The 24,090-nt window shown below is 41.3% G+C and overlaps 1 protein-coding gene across 1 annotated transcript in view; it reads left to right on the top strand.

The window, feature by feature from the left end:
• Window positions 1-24,090, top strand: part of LOC139472798 (A disintegrin and metalloproteinase with thrombospondin motifs adt-1-like) — a 70,081-nt gene that overhangs the window by 3,464 nt on the left and 42,527 nt on the right. The window contains exons 2-8 of the mRNA XM_071255267.1: window positions 9,353-9,446; window positions 16,415-16,609; window positions 17,315-17,503; window positions 18,624-18,771; window positions 20,032-20,099; window positions 20,507-20,695; window positions 23,645-23,833. Of these exons, the coding sequence (XP_071111368.1) occupies window positions 9,353-9,446; window positions 16,415-16,609; window positions 17,315-17,503; window positions 18,624-18,771; window positions 20,032-20,099; window positions 20,507-20,695; window positions 23,645-23,833 (1,072 nt within the window). The remainder of the gene's footprint in view (window positions 1-9,352; window positions 9,447-16,414; window positions 16,610-17,314; window positions 17,504-18,623; window positions 18,772-20,031; window positions 20,100-20,506; window positions 20,696-23,644; window positions 23,834-24,090) is intronic.

Here is a 24,090-nt window from a genome sequence, read left to right as displayed (position 1 = left end):
ACTGGTGTTTTAAATTAAAGTTAACATGATATATCTTGCACAATTTAATTATGTAAAAAAGTAGTTTTCACTATCTGTTTGGGACAGTTTTAAATCATGCTCATCTGGCATACCAATTGAACAAGGAAAATCCGAAGAAGCATGTCTTGTCCCTTGCTGGTTGTTTGTTTGTTTCTTGTTTGTTGTTTAACGCCGCATTCAGCAATATTCCAGCTACATGACGGCGGTCTGTAAATAATAGAGTCTGGTGCAGACAATCCAGTGATTGACATCTTGAGCACCTATCCACGCAATTGGGATACGATGACATGCATTAACAAAGTCAGGGAACCTGATCTCCCGATCCCGTTAGTCGCCTTTTATGACAAGCATGGTTGCTGAAGACCTATTCTACCCCGGATCTTCAGGGGCCAGGGTATACGTATAAGAAGTAGTGTCACAGATTTGCCGAGTGCTGCCTTTGCAGCAGCATCAGCCATTGTGTTAGCAACGATCCTAAAATGGCTGTTGTTTGTTTGTTTGTTGTTTTACGCCGCACTCAGCAATATTCCAGCTATATGACGGCGGTCTGTAAATATTCGAGTCTGGACCAGACAATCCGCTAGTCGCCTCTCACGACAAGCATATTCGCCTTTTACTGCAAACATGGGTCGCTGAAGACCTATTCTACCACGGATCCACAACATGGCTGGGTAACCAACAAGAGACGGTGATGTTAAGTAAAACTGGATGTTGACACGAAGTATTTTGTATTGCCTGAAGACAGGACAGCAAGTCCGAAAACATAATGAATTTCTTATGGTTTAATTATTTATTTATATATTCTAGAGCAGTTAAAATGGCCTTTGATTCAGCTGTAAAAATGAAAGAATTATCAAGTTATGTAATTGATTAAGTTTTGGATCCAATGATATTGGCACTGGCAACAGCACCACCATCCTTGGATCCATCTGTAAACATAGATTTGTAAGTGTTTTATTCGCTTCTTATCTGGCCGTCCTCCTGTTGAAAATGTAGTTGATTCGTTTCAGATTTTTTTAACTTTGATAAAGTAAGATCCACCTGTGGCTTCACCAATTGCCAAGGAGGAAAAGAAAGCAGGCGGAAAATAGATGTATTTTCGAGTTCGATATTAGCATTAGAAATGAAAGGTTTAATTCTGATTCCTAGTGGTGGAATAAGGGATGACTTCTTATGAAAAAGATCCTCATAAAGAGGATTAAAAACGCAGTTGTAAGCTGGATTTGACTCATTTGAATATAATTCCGTTATGTATTGTTATGATAATTGTATACCGCGCTGTTAAGGAGATGGCTCATCGGCCTCAATGTACAAACTGTCAATAGGGGAGATTCGGTAAGATTAAAGACAGAGTCGTAGACCTTGATGGTGAATAGAATCTAAAAGTTTAAGGTTGCTTTTACAGGTTCCACTATAGATGATGGAGCCATAGTCGAGTTTAGAACGGATGAGTGATCTATTTAAGTGAAGAAGGGTTGACTGGTCCCCTCCCTTTTTGGAATTAGAAACAACTTTAAATAAACCCAGTGCCTTCAGACATTTAGCTTTCAGATATGTAATATGTGATAAGAAGGTAAGATGATGAGCAAACATTATTCCTAAAAAAATAGCTTCTTTTACAACTTTGATTGGAGTTCCAGCGAGACGTAAATCTTGGTCCCTATGTCGTTTATATTTTCGACAGAAATGGATGTAATTAGTTTTAGATTTAGAAAACTTAAAGCCGTTCCGCTCTACTCATTCATTGATTTTATTCAGACAAGGTTGCAACTGTGTATATTTTTACCTCGACATTATAAAACTCATCGACAAACACAGACCCGTCAATAGTCATTTAAAACCATAGATAAACTATTTATCTTTATGCTAAACAACGTTACTGATAAGATGCTACCTTGGGGGACACCCTTATCTTAATCGTAAAAATCAGACAAGGTCGATCCCACAAGTACCTGGGAATGTCTATCTGTTAAAATCTGTGATATAAAAGAAGGCAAACGGCCTCTCAACCCATCTCATTAAGATCCTGTAAAAGTCCATGGTTCTAGGTCGTATCGTATGCTTTTTCTAAATCGAAAAATATAGATATTGTATGTTGTTTATAGATGACAGCACTTTTCACAAATGATTCTAATCTAACCAGATGGTCAATAGTACTTCTATTTTTTTCTGAAACCACATTGAATATTTGTTATAAGATTTTTTGTTTCCAAGGACCATATTAATCTATTATTGAACATTCTTTCCATAGTCTTACAAACACAGTTAGTAAGCGGTATTGGCCTATAATTTGAAGGATCAGTCTGATCCCGGCCAGGTTTTGGTATTGGTATGATAACAGCATTCCGCCATAACGAAGGGAAATAACTCGTTGTCCTGATCTTATGAATTATATTTAATAGTGTTTCTAAATAGGATTTAGGTAAATGTTTTAGTAACTGATTGTGGATATTATCATCAACCATAGCAGTATCATGAGCTTGCCATTAGGCAGTATTCAGCTCATGAATGGAACAATACTTCATCATTAATCTTCACCGTTTTCAGAGTTAAGATTCATTTTCTTTCTTTCCTGTTTGTCTTTATATTTCTGAAATTTGGAACATAATGATGAAGAATGATTAGTTGACGTTTCTCCTAATTTATTGGCTATATCAGATTTAAGAAGGTGAAGGTGAACACAAGATTTGGAACCCTAACCTTTTATTCTTTGCACCATATTCCAAACCTTAGACATTGCTGTACGTGAATTTATATTAGAAACATAGTTCCGCCGAGATGGGCGTTTATTTTGTTTGAACGTACGACGAGCTTTTTCATTTACAATTTTCAATTTAACAGAATAGTTTTCGATGCAACAGATGTTACACAAATATAATCTTATTTGAAAAAAAGGTTCTTTCTGTTAATTTTGATGTCTATCCCATGTGAAGTAATTACTTAAGAAATCAGTAATAATTTTACCATAACATATTCTTCTGTTACATCACTAAAATATTTTTTTTCAAGAACTAGATTTCATTTTATTTCCATCATGTGCAACTGAAAGAGAGCTATCTTTCTGTATTGACTTTAAAACTCAAAGGTAGTGGGTTGGTTGGTTGTTTTACGCCTCACTCAGCAATATTCTAGCTGTACTGCTAGCTCACGTGCAGCGACAATGAACAGAACCGACAAAACCCTTTTCATATACTTAAAAAAATATCTGCTTAAGGCAGAGTCAATATTGTCTCATTCAGACTCTATTATGAACATGTGTTTATGAGTCACTGTCATACAGTGATGATACCAGATGTTAGCGAAAACAAGCGAGTTATCAGGAAGGTCAAGCATCAGGCTAATCCAAAATCACCACCCCAAATAATGGTCCCAAATAATGATTGAAAAAATCATTCCGCTTCTGACTATGGAAAAAAAAGTGAAACATATTGTCACCCACAAAATTGTTGCCATATGTTTGATAAAACTGTTCAGGTTTACAGTTTGAATATATGAAAAACGCCCCCCCCCCTCTAAAAAACAAACAAACAAAAAAAACACAAAAAAAACAAACCCAACAACAACAAACAAACAAACAAACATAAAACAAACAAAAAACAAGCCAAAATACAAAAACAAAAGAACAACCTCGATTAGCAAATGGTCCCTAGGCACGCTTGTCTTTAGGAGACTCATGGGTTACACCCGGGTTACACCCGTGTTCTTATACTTAAAGTCGCAAAATCAATGAATGCGGAAGGACCAACATCATGGTCTATAAATAATCGAGGAGACCTATTCTACCCCGGATCCTCACGGGTCAACAGACAACTAATGGGATCGGGTTGTCAGGCTGACTTGGATCATGCATGTCTTCGTATCCCAAACGTATAAAGTACTCTTAGACCATCAAATAATACTTTTCTTTTTTTCTTTTTTTAAAAATCTGTAAATAGAACTAAGTCATCGGCAAGGGACAAATGACAAATATTTAAACCATTAAGTGTACTAGTATTACGATCAGGTTTGAAATAATTTTGAATGGAGATCATTGAGGAATATTGAGACAAAATGCACCCTTGTCTTCCCTATTGTTGAATTTAAGGGATTTTGAAATGCCCTGTCAGGTTTCAAGAACAAATATCAGTACGAAGTGGAAGGGGGATATAGGAATGGGTGCCGTCCGTCCGTCCTTCCCTCCTTCCGTGCGTCCGTTTCGTTTCCGGAGCAGATCTTGAAAACCGTACCATATGTCTTCACCAAACTTGGCACATAGATAGGTCTAGTAGTAAACTGGGGACTTTTGATAGTTTGGGATTTTTTCAGAAAAATATGTTTGAGTTTCCATGGCAAAGACTTTGATTTAGGCTGAAAATGGCGGTAGTCCTCGTTTCCGGAGCAGATCTTGAAAACCGTACTATATGTCTTCATCAAACTTCGCACACAGATAGGTCTAGTGGTGAACTGGGGCCTTTTGATAGTGTGGGATTTCTCAAAAAAATATTTTTCGAGTTTCCTTGGCAACGACTTTGATTTAGGCTGAAAATGGCGGTAGTCCTCGTTTCCGGAGCAGATCTTGAAAACCGTACTATATTTCTTCATCAAACTTGGCACATAATGTCATTTCACAGTTTTGAATACTTTTCCTTTCTTGCTGGTAAGTTCTGCATTGCTTGAGTGTATGTTCCTCCAAAAGTATCATGGACACAGTTGTTCACTGACTGACTTCATGCAGAAACACAACTCATTACAAATACAACAGTGTAACTGATCTTAAACCTACTCAACTGTATAAACACTATATATTCTTGTCAACCATAATCTGAACTTCACTTGCTTGATAACGGTGTCAGAACCTTCACCGAAACCAGCGCTCCTAATTGTAATAAAGAAGTTGTTCGTCCATATGTCTATCATAAACTTCAGATGGAAAAACAACACCAGTAATAACTTTTGTTAGTGCTGCAATTATGCCATTTACTAAAAGGCCCTGTGAACATAGTTCACAGGAGCTAATGCAATGCACAAAACCCGACATGTCATATTGGCGGGGGATGTGAGTATTTCATGCTTGTTATTATATAACTTGCTGTACATATATATGTGTGTGTATGTGTGTGAGTGGGGGTGTGATCTCAAATATTTTCTTCTTGACTTTTGTTTGCATTGAACCGTACAAGTGGAAATTTCATTTGCAGTTCCTGGTTTATTAAGTGGTTTGTCAGCTCTTCAAGATCAGCATAAACAGATTCCTTAAACAAGATATTTAAAAAGTTTGTATATACCTGTTTTGACATGAGCAATAAGAGCTCTGTTTTTTATTGAAATATTGTTTAACACTTTTTACTGACTACATTAATTTCCTCCTACTACGTTAGGTGTGTAATATATATGTTACGGTCAATGTCTATGATCAGGCAATATGTACATTGACTTAATATTCAGGCAATATGTATATTGACTCATTCACTAAGGCAAAAATTATGACCCGTGAAGCTTTGGGGTAGAATAGGTCTTTAGCAACCTATGCGTGTCGTGAAAGGCGAATATTGCTGAGTGCGGCGTTAAACAACAAACAAACGAGGGTCGTCTTTACCTCCATCGACAAGAAGGATGGGAACTGTCACAGTATCATGCTCAAGACGTCTTCGCTGGACCATGCGTTCAGCCTGTGCAAGTTGACAATCTGATGCCCCTTTTCCCGGGATGTTCAGTGCCTGTTATTTGACTCAATAACTATCTGCTTCTAATCAGGTTATTTTCTGAGATAAGGAGACTGTTGCAGGTCGATGCTCCCTATTATTTGACCAATTATCTATTTGGCCTTCCATCTATTTTACTTTTTATTCTAGATACCAGTGAAGATTCGGGGAAGAATAGGTCTCAGCAACCCATGTTTGCTGTAAAAGGCGACTATGCTTGTCGTAAGAGGCGACTAACGGGATCGGGTGGTCAGGCGAGCTGACTTGGTTGATACACGTCATCGTATCCCAATTACGGGGATCGATACTCATGATGTCCATGGATCGTTGCTCATGATGTCAATTCAGACTCGATTATTTACAGACCGCCGCCACATAGCTGGAATATTACTGAGTGCGGCCATAAACAAACATACAAATTAACAAACATGATGTCAATCACTGGATTGTTTTGTCTAAACTCGATTCTTTACAGACTGCCGTCATATACCTGGAATATTGCTGAGTGCGGCGTGAAACACAAAAGAAACAAACAAAACAAACATTGTGAAAGACTGCGTTTTCCGAGGTTGAGAAAAGTGATATGTTCATTGCAGTGAACATAACACCTGATATTTCACTTTCACTTTGACGGAACTTTTTTCATACAAGAGTTACCTCCCCTCAAATTGTCTCCCTTTATCGTAAGTGTCTTGCCCGCAAATACAAGGTATGGTGAACCCGTCCCTGTGTCTTAAGTAGGGAGATCAAACTAACAAACAAAACATGGCGGTTGGCAGTTCACCATCATTGAATCCACCGGGACGTTACTTTGTTATAAGGAAATTTTCGTTTTCTTTTCTATCATCACAGAGTTCATATTTTAATGATGATGCTCACTGAATACAGCTCATTATCATGTAATAGACGTTCAGTAGTTTTGACACACTTGTTTACACAAACTGAAATTGTTCCAACAACGTACGCACGTTTTGCATTTGAATGAAATTGTTGTAAAGATTTCTTTATGCAGTATGCAACGTCAATCAATACGCCTATATAAGATTCATGAGGAATGGACCCGTAAACCTGGGGGAGATTAGGTCTTCGGCAACAATGCTTGCCGTAAAAGGCGACTTTGCCTGTCGTAAGAGGCGACTAACGGTATTGCGACAATTGCGTGGATCGATGCTCATGATATCAATCACTGGATTGTCTGGTCCAGACTCGATTATTTTACAGGCCGCCGTCATAAAGCTTGAATATTGCTGAGTGCGGCGTAAAACAACAAACCAACCAAGCAACCGGCTGTAATGCAGACGGATAATGTCGGTCGATTTGTGTGCATAACGGACATTATTACCCATATGGGCTCAAATATGCAGTGTAATAACTTTTTGATATTTGCACAGTGTGCAATTAGTGATTCTCGAAGCTGATTGGTCAGTGGAACAAAGATAAATTTTCATTGGACAACGGAACTATTTTTTTTCTCATCCCATTCATTCACAAATCCACGCCTTTCCCTTCAGATGTTTTACGTGCTACAATCTCACTGATTCGAGATTTTAAAGACAAGACACATAGTTTCATATTAACAACATGATTTCACATTATCATTTTTTTCATTTATTTCACATGATTTTCATTCTACAGTATAAACCAAAACTACGTCCCCGTTTGTAAACAAACATGGCTGGCCATTTGAGACCTGTCAAAGTAAATGACCTCGTTAAAGCGGACGGGGATCTGACTGACCTGAAAAGTTATTCGTATAATTCAACCTATGAACACATTTAATGTCTCTGTTGTCAAAACTGCATATGGCCTGATTGAAGTTCCAAGATCCAAATTGTGATGTTGCCATAAACTGTTTCTAGGGCGCCAAGATCATCACCACCAAGTCCTGGTTTGTGTTTGTGTTAGAGGGTTTGCTGTTTGATGAATTCTCGACCACCCGAATCCAAAAACCGGACTTTGTATAGACAGGTTTGCCTTTGTGAACGATGATAACATCGATAACTGCAACTGAAAATGAAAACACACATGAAAAAGACTCAACTTGACAAGTTGCCATGAATTTAGTTCACATATGTATACAGGTAAGAAAAACTCGAAAAATATGACTACTCACACTTTCAACGATGGCATGAGAATAAAAACAAATTCATTCAGCAACAACAATTAGACTTTCCGAAAGACAACATAAAGAAGCTACTATTTCGTACGATTTCGTAACGTTGTGTGAAGAAATAACGTGACACTTTTTTTATACAATGTATACGTTTTTCGTAACCGCGACGTCTGCAAAGTACGGCGATGTGCGGTATGCAGGCTGACTGATGTCCGGGAACCATATGACTATGGGGGTGAATGACATAGGAAAGGTGCAACTAAACATTATCATCTGCAAATTTATCATTTCGGCATGCACATCAGACAGTTCAGAATTCGAACTGTCTACTTTGAAGGAGATCAAGGGTAGCATAGAGTGTTACCTTAGCGACATGATTACCAGCATCTGGTTGCGAAATCGATGCACATTGCTAAACTCGGAGAGGTTTTGAAATTAAAACAAAAATAATTAAAAATACAAGGAAAAGAAAACTTACCCCAGCGAGCTGATCCCATGTCCGATATGGAACTAAATAAACTCCGTGAATGCGGACAGTTTAGCACCAAGTCTCCAGATACCGTGTTTGTCTATCAACAGGTGTTCGACCATTATGAATCACTTCAAAATATCAACAAACTCCCGTCATCTGACTGTCCACTCCGCTTTTGACAAATCTCCTGAAATCCCACATGCACATGTTTCCCATCAGTGACACTTGTCTCAAAGCACACACGATGTTCATTAAACTTCTTGTCCGGATTAAGCTGTAACGCCGGTTCTCTTGTCATTCCTGGTTTCGGCTGTCTCATATCTGGGTCAAGTCGGGTCATTCATTCCGACACTGTGACAGCAATCGTACTTTTCAAAGTTTACCTTCTTTTCGTAACTTTTCTCTAACAAACAAGACTTCTGTACATTCTGTCTATGTTGTTGTTATAGATTTTGTCATTTTTGTCAAATGACACATAAAAAAATTGACAGGTTTTTTCGTGTTTCCCCTTCTCAATATGAAATGCATGTATCCGCCGATGCACGACGGGGGCTGTCTTTCAGTTACGAGATCTTAAATTGTCAAAACAAGCTTTGATTTAAAAACCTGATGAACCTCTTTGGAAATCTGTCTTCCTCATCAATGCTAGATAGTGTACGCTGTGTAAATCGGACAGAAATATAAGTGCAATAATGTGATCTTTACAGTTTTTTAACAGAACTAATTTTTTTCAGACGTAACAACACGTTAATTGAGTAATGCGGTTGGAGTGAGTGGACGGTGTTTTTTTCACACGCGGATTGATACAAAACAGCTGATTCTTGATCGGCGACAGTTGATTGTTTTTTTCTTGAAACATATCTTTAATATGAATATGGGTAATAAATAGAATAACCCACTCGGTACGAGTGATTACGGAAAATATGTCACTCGTGAAATTAATGTTTTAAGTTCCGAGCTTTAGCGACATATTTTCCGTAATCACTCGTACCTCGTGGGTTATTCTATAAATAATTATTAATATTAATACGGAAATACTGCGTAAATAGTAGAATATGTTTTCAGAATTCCAAGCATGCCTGCGCCAGTCAACCATGTGCCCCGAATGAGATCTGTATCCCGGTGAAAGCAGCGTCCGCACACATATGTCTGCCAGCATGTACGTATGTCAACTGTGTACAGTGACACCTCACGAGTCCGGAAACTTCACATTCAATAGAGCACAGCCCGTAACACATTCATATTAGCACGCATGTGTCTGCCAGCATGCACGTATGTCGTTGTACGCTCATCTGTGCACAGTGAAACCCCACGAGTCCGGAAACCTCTCGAGTCTGGAAACCTCACATTCCAAAGAGCACAGCCCGTTACACATTCATATTAGCACACCTGTCTACCAGAATGTACGTTTGTCGTTGTACGCTCATCTGTGTACAGTGAAACCCCATGATTCCGGAAACCTCTCGAGTCCGGAAACCTCACCTTCAGTAGAGCACAGTCTATTAGCACACATATGTCTACCCGCATGTACGTATGTCGTTGTACGCTCATCTGTGTACAGTGAAACCCCACGAATCCAGAAACCTCTCGAGTCCGGAAACCTCACATTCCAAAGAGCACAGCCCGTTACACATTCATATTAGCACACATGTGTCTGCCAGCATGTATGTTTGTCGTTGTACGCTCATCTGTGTACAGTTAAACCCCACGAGTCTGGAAACCCCTCGATTCCGGAAACCTCAAATTCAATAGAGCACAGCCCATTACATATATTAGTACACATATATCTACCAGCATTTACGTATGTCGTTGTACGCTCCTCTGTGTATAGTGAAACCCCACGAGTCCGGAAACCTCACATTTCAAAGAGCACAGCCCATTACACATTCACATTAGCAGACATATGTCTACCAGCATGTACGTATGTCGTTCTACGCTCCTCTGTGTACAGTGAAACCCCACGATTCCGGAAACCTCTCGAATCCGGACACCTCATATTCCAAAGCGCACAGCCTATTACACATTCATATCAGCACATATATGTCTGCCAGCATGTACGCATGTCGTTGTACGCTCATCTGTGTACAGTGAAACCTCACGAGTCCGGAAACCTCTCGAGTCTGGAAACCTCACATCCCAAAGAGCACAGCCCATTACACATTCATATCAGCACGCATGTGTCTGCCAGCATGTACGTATGTCGGTGTACGCTCATCGGTACACAGTGAAACCCCACGATTCCGGAAACCTCTCGACTCCGGAAACCTCACATTCCAAAGAGCACAGCCCGTAACACATTCATATTAGCACATATATGTCTGCCAGCATGTACGCATGTCGTTGTACGCTCCTCTGTGCACATTGAAACCCCACGAGTCTGGAAACCTCACATTCTAAAGAGCACAGCCCGTAACACATTCATATTAGCACATATATGTCTGCCAGCACGTACGCATGTCGTTGTACGCTCCTCTGTGTACAATGAAACGAGTCCGGAAACTTTACACATGCACATAGAATTAAAAAATAATTCATGCTTTTGTAGCAGGTCTCTCCCTTCATAACTTACTTCAAAATACGTATTCTATACTTAAACTGAATACGGATTCCAGATAGAAAAAGACCCGTGAAGATCCGGGTTAGTATAGGTCTCCAGCAACCCATGCTTGCCGTAAAAGGCGGCTAACTTGATCGGGTGGTCAGGCTCGCTGACTTGGTTGATGCATATCATCGATCCCAATTGCGTGGATCGATGCTCATGATATTAATCACTGGATTGTCTGGTCCAGACACGATTATTTACAGACCGCCGTCACATAGCTGGGATATTGCTGAGTGCGTCGTAAAACAAAAAAACAACCAACCAACAAACCAACCAACCAACCAACCAACCAACCAACCAATCCAGATAGAAAACACAAACCGAGGCGGGACACTCCCTTGCTGAAAAAAATAATTGATGCTTGTTTTTAAATTTGGTGTGATGCTTTTATCAACTGACATTACTGAAGGCGCTGTACAGGAGGTTAAAGTATCGTAAAAGTATTTTCCCCCTGTGTGACACGTAATCCTATCATAATCGATGTAAACCCAACTCACTCACTAATTTATCGTGATGAGTGTAGTATTGAAAGATAAGTAGCAACAAACAACATTTGGTCCTCTACCTACGTTCACCTCGCGCAGCACACCAGTGAAGATCCGGGGTAGAATAGGTCTTCAGCAACCCAGGCTTGTCGTAAGAGCCGACTAACGGGATCAGGCTGTGAGGCTCGCTGACTTGGTTGATTCGTGTCATCGTATCCCAGTTGCGTAGATCAATGCTCTTCATGCCAATCACTGGATACGATTATGTACAGACCGCCGTATTCACTCACTACTAGACATTTATTGTTTACCAAACATATCACCAATTTATCAAAAAAGATGGGGATGAAAGGAGGTAACGGTACATTATAAGATAGAGATAAATAAGATCAGTTTTATTGTACATATACATCCACTAGGTGTCGGTTACAGAAATCCATTAAACACTCACTCACTCACTCACTCACTCAACCACTCACTCACTCAACCACTCAATCAATCAATAAATCTATCATACCCACCCACTCACTCACTCACTGACTCACCAACACTCACTCACTCACTCACTCACTCACTCACTCACTCACCAACACCCACCCACCCACTCACCCACTCACTCACTCACTCACTTCCAGTTTTAGATTCAGGCTTGAACGATGTCAAACTAGAGGTTGTATATCTATGATTTGAACAAAACACACATGGTTCTAGTCCGTTGTTTATTTAACAGCCGAGATACCTCATTAAGGTGTTTATTTAACAGCCGAGTTACCTAATTAAGGCTTTTATTTAAACGACGAGCTAATATTTAGAGGACTATGTCAATATAGGACGAGTAAGTTTAAACGTTATCTGCGACATTTCTTTTCTAAACGGGGTCTTGCCTAATGAATATTTTCGATAGATTATAATACCAGTTTCATAAATAAATGTTGAATTGAGATTCCCACGTATTTGTTCCCGTATCGAGTGGACGCTCACAAAATCGATCACATGTTTCATGTACCACGCTTTGGTTCGTACAAAATAATTGCTAACAAAAGATCCTTTACCTTGTATGGCGAAGTCGACTATATTGAGATGTCGTTCTATATAACGACTGTGTGGTTTAAGTACAATAAATATTTTTGATTTGTCTGAAACGAACAAATTGTTGAAATTGTATGAAATTCAAAAGCATCTTCCAACAATGTATATTTTATGCCCGTTGAAATAATTGCTTTTCAATAGTGTAAAGCAGCATTAAATTTTTCAAGCAATTTCGATTTTCGATAAAATAGCAGCCACCCCGAATATCAAGTTATTAAATGATCAGTCCCTACCTGACGGCCAAGGTTCGTAGAAAAGGAATACTTTCCAAATATGTAACATCTTATATCCACTGTAACAGGTAATTTGACCCGAGAAGATTCCGGGGTAGAATAGGTCTTCAGCAACCCATGTTTGCCGTAAAAGGTGACTATGCTTGTCGTAAAAGGCGACTAACGGGATCGCCGTCATATAGCTGGAATATTGCTGAGTGCGGCGTTAAACAACAAACCAACCAACCAACCAACCAACCAACTAACAGGTAATTTCCTATATAAGGACTGTGTGGCAAAATACAATACATTCATACTTGTACTGTCTTGTTGAAATTGTTTGAAATTCTGCTAACATCCTTGTGCTGTTGGTTGTAGTCTCAATACTTGTTCTATTTATTGGGTCACATACAATGTTTACGTTTTTGATTATTAGGTAATTATGTCATAATCACCCGCCGATTCTATATTTTAACACAACATTAAACAATCAGTTAGACCCGTGAAGATCCGGGGTAGAATAGGTTTTCAGCAACCCATGCTTGTCGTAAAAGGCGACTATGCTTGTCGAAAGAGGCGACTAACGTGATCAGGTGGTCAGGCTCGCTGACTTGGTTGATGCATGTCATCGATCCCAATTGCGTGTATCGATGCTCATGATGTCGATCACGCGATTATATTATTTGCAGACTCACGTCATATAGCTGGAATATTGCTAAGTGCGGCGTTAAACAACAAACAAACAAAGTTAATCAATCAAATAAATCACGAATCACGCAAGTAACTAAATGAAAAATTAAATTAAATTAAACTAAATTAAAAATAACTCATGACATAAAAAACTTAATAGAAATAAAACAAAATGAATATTTTTTTCTCCATTTAAACATTTGTGAAATAGCGGAAGGTAGACTGTTTTGTAAACAGCTTCTGTGAAAGACATGTCCATGTGTGCTTGTCCCGAAGTTCAATACAACACGGAGCCTGTATGAAGTAGGCTTCGTGTATGAGATTTTGTATGAAACCAGATATTTGTTTGCAATAATGTATTTTTGTGCCAGGCAAGATAATTGGTTTTTTTGAACAGTATGAAGGATCATTATATCTTTCAAGCAATTTCGATTTTCGATGTAATCCCAGCTACCCCGAATATCAAATTATCAAATGCTCGGTCCCAAAATGACAGCTCAAGAGGACTTCTCATATTCTGCCCCCTTACAGAAAACTATTGATTGTGAAAATATTTACATTCTCCAGCCACGGCACATCTTGCCTAACAGAGTATATCCACTCTCAGAACTTCGCAATTATTTTTTAATCGTTGATGCTGCGGAGTGTTTGAGTAGGCCTGCTTCTGTAATTCACCCGTTTCCATTCGATGAAGCTGTCATTCGTTTATGGCGTTTATTGGTTTATACTGTACATCTCATGAAAAGTTATAAAACCATAAGGGACAAATCTCTTCCCATTATAGGGGCGGTCGGGTAGCCTAATGGTTAAAGCGTTCACTCGTCACGCCGAAGACCCGGGTTCGATTCCCGACATGGGTTCAATGTGTGAAGCCCATTTCTGGTGTCCCCCGCCGTGATATTGCTGGAATATTGTTATAAGCGGCGTAAAACCATATTCACTCACCTAGAATAGGTCTTCAGCAACCCATACTTGTCGTAAAAGGCGACTTTGCTTGTCGCAAAAGGCGGTTAACGGGATCAGGTGGTCAGGCTCGATGACTTGGTTGATGCATGTCATCGTATCCCAATTGCGTGGATCGATGCTCATGATGTCAATCCCCGGATTGACTGGTCCAGACTCGATTATTTACAGACCGCCGTCATATAGCTGGAATATAGCTAAGTGAAGTGTTAAACTAGAAAAACAAACAGTGTGCTTTTCAAGAATATCTATTTTGTTAGCGATAAACATCATCACTGAGTTTCTATCAGATGGTAACAATCCGGGTAAAAATCTGCAGCCATGTTTCTTTTTAAAGTTGCGAGGACTTAAGCTTCACTAACACCATCCTCATGCAAATGGGTTTCCCCAGCATAGTAAGGACCTATAGTTGCTGTGTTTCTATGTTTTGTAAAATTGCATTGGTCAAATACAAAGAAGACACGGGGGCCCAGTCGTCTAAGGCTGCGCACTTTGCTGTGAAGAGTTGCGTCCCTTTGGCACGCCAGAAACCTGTGATCGTGGTGTAAAAGTCTTGGTTCGCCTCCATTTGTTTCTAGGTTTGTCAGCACCAGACCCTCGTAGTGGTTTATTTCTGTGACCTGCATCGCTTCGGGCTTTCCTCCCACATTTACCATTCACGTCGTCATGTACCTGGAAACCGCCTCCGTGGTCTAGTGGTAGAGCGTCCGCCCGGAGAACGGAAGGTCCGGGGTTCATTCCCTGGCCGCGTCATACCAAAAGACGTTAAAATATGGTACTTTTTGTTACCCTGTCTGGCGCTCGGCATTAAGGGGCTAAAACAAGGACTGGCCGGCTCGGAGTCAGTATACTGTGTCTGAGTGGGGTATTCATGTTAAACTGCGGCATGGTATCTCAGTGAGCTAGCACTCTAAATCGGCATCAGTCCGGACTCGTTCAAGCAGCCACACAAACACACATACGTACATGCACGTCGCTATATAAGTGCAATAATCTTGGACGCGACGTTAAACCCCACTTCACCTCACCTCATCTCATGTACCTGGAATACTGTTCAAAGCGGCGTTAAACCAATCTCACTCACTCATGCTGTTAAAGATTGACTGTGTATTTTTTTCGGTTCATTGAGGTATGAATCGAAAAAGCAATGTGCAAATTGTATGAATCCGCGTAGCGGATTCTTATAAAAGTTTGCACATTGGTTTTTCGATTCATACCTCAATGAACCGAAACAAATACACAGTCAATGCTTATAATTAAATTCGACAGCATAAAACATGTTTTATCTACAATAGTTTAACCAAAAACAGTTGTATATATCAAAACAGACAAAATGACGAGATTGATAAACATTCCAGGTGTAGGAATACATACTGTGGCGTGACATGAATCAGCTGATTGTTTAATTTATGCACATAAATTGACACGCCTACACAGTCAGTAGCCAATCAACGGAGAGCAGGATCAAAACAATGTCCATTGGACCTGTCAGTTAAGAAAAGAGGCGAAAAGAACTGCAACAGTCAGACTGTAACGAACTGAAAGAAATATGTCCGGGAGAAGGCGGCTGTTTCAAATTACATGGTCAGATACCGCCAGATTCAAACATTACTTCCCTGATTACGGTAAAACACAGTAGGAAAAATGTTAGTTAGAAAGGAAATCCGAAGACATGAAAGTTGAACCGAGGCGAGCAGAAAAAAAGCCCAGCCAAGCGAGCCTGCACGTTTGCTGTTTCATTCATTCTCGGCCTTCGGTTTCAAAGGTTTGTTTTGACAATGAATATGCATGAAAGTCGCTAAATGTCCTGTGCATGACGATACACGTGAGCAGAAAGGGCATTCCCTCGGCTGTAATATTTGGATTCCCCGACATTCCGAAGAAATAAAAATAGTGCGCCTCGGTGGGCATGGCTTAATTTTTTACATTCATTGGGAAATGAATGCAATAACACGTGACCAATTCAGCTAATCAGAATACAGGAATTTCAATGAACTTAACGAAAATTTAATTATTTAAGATTGAATGTACCCTCGTTGCATAGCACTCTCATTATTAATATCTTGGTGTCACATGATCTTCACAGTTAAGACGGACGGGGGTTTCACCAACTGGACAGTGACGGACGAAGGGACTTGTCCTGTAGAATGCGGGGGCGGTATACTGACAGTGATTAAAAACAGAACGTGCACTGATCCAAGCCCCTACAATGGCGGACTACCCTGCTCCGGGCCCATCTCCACAACGGAAACGTACACCTGCAATACACATCGATGTCCAGGTGAGTACACTATAGTACACCTAGGTCCTCGGCAATAGACGAGTACACTATAATATAATCGTATGTTCATCATTCCTCCCTTAGTTGTGCTAGGATCTAATCGTTGTGGGTACCCAAATCAAAGGCTTTGCATGTGAGCAATATACCCGCGCCTGTAGATTTTCCCGTAGTGGTCAAGTTCCATTTTCCTCCAAAACTAACTGTCAAGCCGTGACATAACTGAAATACTGTCAAAGCGGCGGCAAACCCAACTCAAACACTCACTCACTCACTCGTTGATCGATAGTGTCGCCTCGTGATAAGAATTGAGTATTTTCGACTCAAACCTGTCATATAGAATCTTGTGTTGTATGTTACGAGGCCACTCTCACTTGACTTTTCCCGGCCGCGTCATACAGAAAGACGCTAAAAGATGGTACTTGTTGTTACCCTGTCTGGCGCTCGGCATCAAGGGGCTAAAACAAGGACTGGTCGGCTCGGAGTCAGTATACTGTGTCTGAGTGGGGTATTCATGTTAAACTGCGGCATGGTATCTCAGTGAGCTAGCACTATAAATCGGCATCAGTCCGGACTAGTACAAGCAGCCACACACACACACACATACACGTGCATGCACGTCGCTATATAAGTGCAATAATCTTGGACGCGACGTTAAACCCAATTTCACCTCACCTCACCTCACCTTGACTTTTCGTATATTTCCAGTGAATGGCGGATGGTCTCCGTGGGTAGTGAACACTATCGGCACGTGCACTCGCTCGTGCGGAGGAGGTACCCGGTTTGTCACCTCAAGACGGAAATGTAACAAGCCGAAACCAAGGTTTAACGGTACAGATTGTTCTGGCGATGTGAAGGAGGTAGCTGAAGAGGCATGTAATCCCCAGGCCTGCACACGTACGTACAGTATACATTCTTTGTTTTGTGGTTCAGGCTCAAATTGTGGATCGCCTCTTACAACCAGAGTAACCACTTACGAGAAAGCCTTGGCTGCTGAAGATCAATTCTAACCCGAATCTTTACGGGTATACGACCCGTGAAGATTTCGGGGTAGAATAGGTCTTCAGCAACCCATGCTTGCCGTAAAAGGTGACTATGCTTGTCGTAGGAGGCGACTAACGGGATCGGGTGGTCAGGCTCGCTGACTTGGTTAATGCATGTCATCGATCCCAATTGCGTGGATCGATGCTCATGATATTAATCATGGATTGTCTGATCCAGACTCGATTATTTACAGACTGCCATCATATAGCTAGAATATTGCTGAGTGCGGCGTTAAACAACAAACCAACAACCGACCAACTTCACGGGTATACGATACGTATACTATTTAAGTCCAGTTTCCACACTTGCCGAACTAGGCTGGTATTATGGAGTTTTGATGGACTAACGAGTCTATGCATGCCGATTACAGGATTTGCAAAGTAAGTGCGCCGCCAGCGCGTTGTCAGCAGATATTTTCCAAATCTTTTCATGTTTTTAATTAAGGTGCTCACGTGATTTGATGCATTTCGCGATGTAAGACCCATTTTATCACAACATGGATCTTGATTATCGATCTGATCGTCCTTACTTGGGCGCGGCCATTTTCTTTGAAGCAAATGCAAGTAATACGAGGGGTGGAATCTGATTGGTCCATATGAGAGGCTTATAAGGGACATAACTGGTAATAGCAACTGGTGGCGTTACAATCGAGCCCAGTAATTCCAGCCTAGTTCGGCAAGGTGGAAAACTGGACTTTTATAGATGACCACGTTAAAATTAGGGGAAGAATATTCGGCATCACTTGTTTGTAAACTTATCGGGCGGTCGCGAATTTAACCCCAGTTCATGGTTGTAGGCCTCCTAACGCACTAACGCACAAGTGGCCGCGGTACTATATACTGTGAAGCTTGTTACGTATCGAAAGGAACACAACCCATTACCCATAATTCCTTTTCCAGACACTCCTTTATCCGGACGATTTAAAATGTATGGATAAACGAAATTTCCTTTTGATTAATAACTTTTATTCCAGCTAATACCGATGGCGGATGGACAGACTGGGCGGTGGTTGAGGAGGGCGACTGCTCCGTCACGTGCGGGGGCGGGTCACAGGTCAATAAGAAGGAACGCTACTGTGACAGTCCAGTACCGACAGGCACTGGGCAATCATGTTTGCAAAGGTACATGATCTGTATATAGCGGAAGTTGATTTGTTTGTGTTCAGTCACAAAATATATAATCTGTGGATTAGCCCCCTTTCAATATGGACCATGTCTGTGGTCTTGTGGTAGGGTGTCCGCCCAGGGAGCGAAAGGTCCGATGTTCGATGCCCGACATTCCAAAAGACGTTAAAAGATGGTACATGTTGTTGCCTTGCCTGGCTCCCGGCATTAAGGGCTAAAACAAGCACTTTAAACTCGATTTTGGTCCGCACTAGTACACACACACACACATACGCGCACACACACACACACACACACACACACACACACACACGGTCAATGTTATCTAATACATTACATACCGTGGAACAGTGGATGCATGCTGCGGAAACATTGCAGTTGAGCACTGGCGGCACCAAAACAATTCGCAAATTAGTTTACAAAGGTTAAGAGGTCATGACCAAAGGTGTGTGAGTGAGTGAGTTGTGTTTAACGCCGCTTTTAACTGGATTAAAGTCATATCACTGCGTGTCAGCTTAATGTCATCTTCCCGAGGCAAGAGAGTTTACTGACTATAAAAGTCCAGTTTCCACCCTTGCCGAACTAGGCTGGTATTATGGAGTTACAGTTTGGCTGGACTAACGAGTCTATGCATAGTCCAATCCAAATCGCGCCCCGCAATCGAAATCCGTCGTTCAGATTTCGGTCGATTGCAGGATTTTCAAAGCATGTGCACCGCCAACTCGTTGTCAGCAGATCTTTTCCAAATTTTTTCATGTTGTTAATCAAGGTTTTCACTTGATTTGATGCACTCCGCGATGTAAGACCCGTCTTATCACAGTATATATCTTGATTATCGATCAGATCGTCTTGACTCGGCGCCGTCATTTTGTTTGAAGCAAACGCAAGTAATACGAGAGGTGGAATTGGTCCATAGGAGAGGCTTAGAAGGGACATAACTGGTAATAGCCACTGGTAGCGCTACGATAGAGCCCAGTAATTTCAGCCTAGTTCGGCAAGGGTGGAAACTGGACTTTTAAATTCAGTTAACTCTCTTGCCTCGGGAAGATGGCTTACTGTGGAAGGATGTAGGTGTTAGACGTTTACCACTCGGTACCCCCCCCCCCCCCCCCCCCCCCCCCCCCAATGGCCCCTTTTCGCATGGAGGACACGTGTTTTGTCATCAAGTATAGGCATTTCGCATCTTCATGTTGACATTTGAGCAAGTTAATGAAACACAACACAATAACTTATATTTTAAAAATGATTCCATTTCAGTGATGGTACTCGTTCATTCCTGGAGAAGGGGCAGGATACACTGAGCTGTAACAACGAGGCGTGTCCAGGTAGGGCGAAGATCCGGGGTAGAACAGGTAACCCATGCTTGCCGTAAAAGGCGACTATGCTTGTCGTAAGAGGCGATCGGGTGGTCAGGCTGGCTGACTTGGTTGATGCATGTCATTGAACCCAATTGCGTGGATCGATGCTCATGACGTCAATCACTGGATTGTCTGGTCCAGACTCGATTATTCACAGACCGCCGTCATAAAGCTGGAATATTGCTGAGTGCGGCGTAAAACAACCAACCAACCAACCAATTGCGTGGATCGATGCTCATGATGTCAATCACTGGATTGTCTGGCCCAGACTCGATTATTCACAGACCGCCGTCATAAAGCTGGAATATTGCTGAGTGCGGCGTAAAACAACAATCCAAACCCAAAAAACACTTATTGTCGCACCCTCTCTTCAGTCAACGGAGGATGGAGCACATGGGCGGACGCGGACATGGATGGATGTTCCGTCACCTGTGGGGGTGGAACTAAAATACGGACTCGTCAGCGGGAATGTTCAAACCCAGCGCCCTCTGGCGGTGGCGAGTTCTGTCAAGGGGACGCAACTCTAACTGATGAATTGACGTGCAACACACTCGACTGTCCAGGTATGTTATTGTATAAAGTTTATTTTGTAAAAAGAGTTATTATCATTATTATTACTTAAAGATAAAAATTAAAAAATGCAGTAAAGAGGGTTTAGGGGATCCTGGCACAGCTTAGGGCCCTTGCCCCATCTACACGCAGCCCAGACAGCGAATAGGACTTCTCCCAGGAAGCGCTGCCCTGTCAAACCCACCCAGAACCTTTCGGAGAATAAGAAGACTCCCCAACACTTCAGCCTTCTGCATTACCCAGATTGGCAGAAGGGCTGTATTCCTGGTAGCAAACACGGGAACTCTCCCAATGTCAGTCAACAGATTGGGAGGTACCAAACCTAAGGCACCGAGGACAATGGGGAGTTGGTACTGGCGATGCAAGCGTGACATTTCGAAAGCGAGGTCCCCATATTTGTATTTCTTTGCTGAATCTTGTCAATCACATAAGTGTCAAAAGGGACAGAAAATTAAATGATATAAACGATATTATTGGATTTATCAAAAAGGGATTATTCTATGTCTTCTATGTAATTATACTCTGAAAGGGGGAAACCTCGCACTATAAGTAATTATTCTATGAAAGGGGAACAACCTCGCTCCTCCCACAATATGTAATTCTATGAAAGGGGAATAACCTCGCACAATAAGTAATTATTCCATGAAATGGGGACAACCTCGCTCCTGAAATAATTTTTCAATGAAGTGGGGGCGGGGGGACTTCGCATCTTTGAATATATATTCTCTGTAGGAGCATATCCTCTCATGTCAATATTCTACGACTAGAGTGATAAACACGTGTCTGAAATAATTATTCATTGAATGGGGAATAACCTCGTTTCTCAAATATTTATTCAATTAAATGGGACAACATCTTTCCATGGGAAATTATTCAACGACTTTGGGGTAACTGGCACCTTAAATCAAAGTGTGGCTGTCGCGTTATAATGAGGCAAATATGACACTGCAACATGTCACAAAGAACCATGATAATATCGATTTCACGAAAATCGAACATTCACTTTCAGGTGATCCCAGGGTAGTTATTTTGACATGAACACACCATAAATTATTGATGAAACAAGCTACAGAGAAATAAAGACATTGCAAATTAGGGAATTAAGAAATAAAATACCGCAATCGATATATCACTGCGACGCATTGGTTAACCTGTGTATTAACTAACTGGCATCTTGACAGATGGCGTTGTATGTGAATACTTCTCTAAATACATGTCTCTGCTGACATGTTGCCATTGTGTCGGCTTGAATAAAGGTCTAACATTAGCTTGGCGTGCTGCAGGCGTATATGGACATATTCCTCTTATGCAAGCTTAGGTGTGTTTGACATGAATATTCATTGTATTTACTAATATACTCCTTTTGTAAAAAACACATTATTGGACAAATAACCATCACAATGCGACCATGGTGTTTTTTCCTTACATTATGAGAATATGGGAGCAAAGATTACTAAAGTGGCGCGAGGGTGGCTCGAAAGTGACGCGATCAACTATTTTGTTTTTGCGAAGGAATAGCGAAAATTTTGTAATAGATGTCGTCCGATATATAATACAATGACATTTTCTTGGAACTAGGGAAATATATTTTGTGACATTTGGTTTATATTAATTAGTGCACGAAGGGGTCCAATATTTACGATACGGACGCACGGTCGGCAGCAAATATATATGTACAATCAACTCTAGATGTCCATATTATACAGAGGGGTATTTTAATGCTTTAATGCCCTTTATAAATTAGTCCCATAAAACTGACAAATCTACGTTTAAACCCTCGAGCGAAGTGAATAAGAGAGATTTAACACTGCTTTGACCTGTGCGCCGTTACATCTATTGCATATCCGTGAGGATCCGGGTTACAATTGATATCCAGCAACCCATGCTTGTCGTAAAAGGCGACTATGCTTGTCGTAAGAGGCGACTAACGGGATCGGGTGGTCAGGCTGGCTGACTCGATTGATTCGTGTCATCGTATCCCAATTGCGAGGATCGATGCTCATGATGTCAATCACTTGATTGTATTGCAGTCTCGATTATTTATAGACCGCTGTCATATAATGGACTATTGCTGAGTGCAGTGTTAAACAACAATAAACAAACAAACACAAACATCTATCGGGTGCCAGCTTGACATAGAAAAGCAGAAGGTGACAAAGGGCTTAGATTTGTACTCCTTTACTGTTACCAATGAATGTTACCAGGTGTGATTCATGATCGGCGCGAATACGAAATATAGATCACAAGGAGCGGATGATGGTACTCCATGGCGAGTTGCGATGCCAGTCACTAGGTGACTTCTGATCTGAGCTCGGTAAAGCACAGAACTGAACGAAACTGTTGCAAAATGACGAGGTGGGATAGGGCCCATTTCATATTGGTTGAAAATTATCACACATGGTCAAACGGGTGGCGCCTCGACTCAATCTCATTAAAATCAGATCTGATCTCTCGCTGCTGCTGAACAAAGATCTGAGGACATCCTATTACTGGTTACATTATTTTGCCTTTTACGCCAAATAAGATCTGGACCCGTGAAGATCCGGGGTAGAATATAGGTCTTCAGTAACCCTTGCTTGCCGTAAAAGGCGACTATGCTTGTCGTGGGATGCGAATAACGCAATCGAGTGGTCAGGCTCGCTGACTTAATTGATGCATGTCGCATTCCATGTGGTCAATCTCTGGATTGTCTGGTCCAGACTCGATTATATACAGACCGCCGTCATATAGCTGAAATATTGCTGAGTGCGGCGTTAAACAACAAACCAACCAAGCAACTAGCTGTAATGCAGATGGATAATGCGGGTCGATTTGTTAGATTTATTTTATCGGATAATCGAGACTACATTTAATAAACAGGAATTTTATGTTATCTTGCCGATCCCTTGGCCAAAAAAATTCTTTTAGAATATCTTGTTCATGACATTGATGTTGTCTTGCAGTGGACGGTGGGTGGACAAACTGGACCGTTACGTCAGTCAGTGGATGCACTCAGTCTTGTGGGGGAGGTCAACGGCAAGTCGTGTCTCAAAGGTCATGCACTGACCCCGAGCCTGTTTTCGGAGGTGAACCATGCGAAGGCGACCAGTCAGAGACCGTCACGGAAGCATGCAACACCCATGAGTGTGCAGGTGAGGGAGTGAGTGAGTGTTGTTTACCGCCGCATATTATTTCAGCATTCCAGCTTTATAATGTCGAGGGGGCATAGGGGGCCCAGTCGTCTCAGGCGCCGCGATTCGCTGTGCAGAGTTGCGTCCCTTGGCCACGCCAGAAACCTATGATTGCGGGTTCGAATCCCGGTTCGCCCCGATTATGTTTCTAGGTTTGTCAGCACCATACCCGTGCTCGTGGGTTTCACCGAAGTGGTAAACGTCTGAGACCTGCATCA

The sequence above is a fragment of the Haliotis cracherodii genome, unplaced genomic scaffold (assembly GCF_022045235.1).
Source record: "Haliotis cracherodii isolate W230 unplaced genomic scaffold, xgHalCrac1.p SCAF_25, whole genome shotgun sequence".
Taxonomy (NCBI): Eukaryota; Metazoa; Mollusca; class Gastropoda; order Lepetellida; family Haliotidae; genus Haliotis; species Haliotis cracherodii.
The sequence above is the reverse complement of the archived record's forward strand: the minus strand, read 5'-3'. Positions and strand labels throughout refer to the sequence as shown.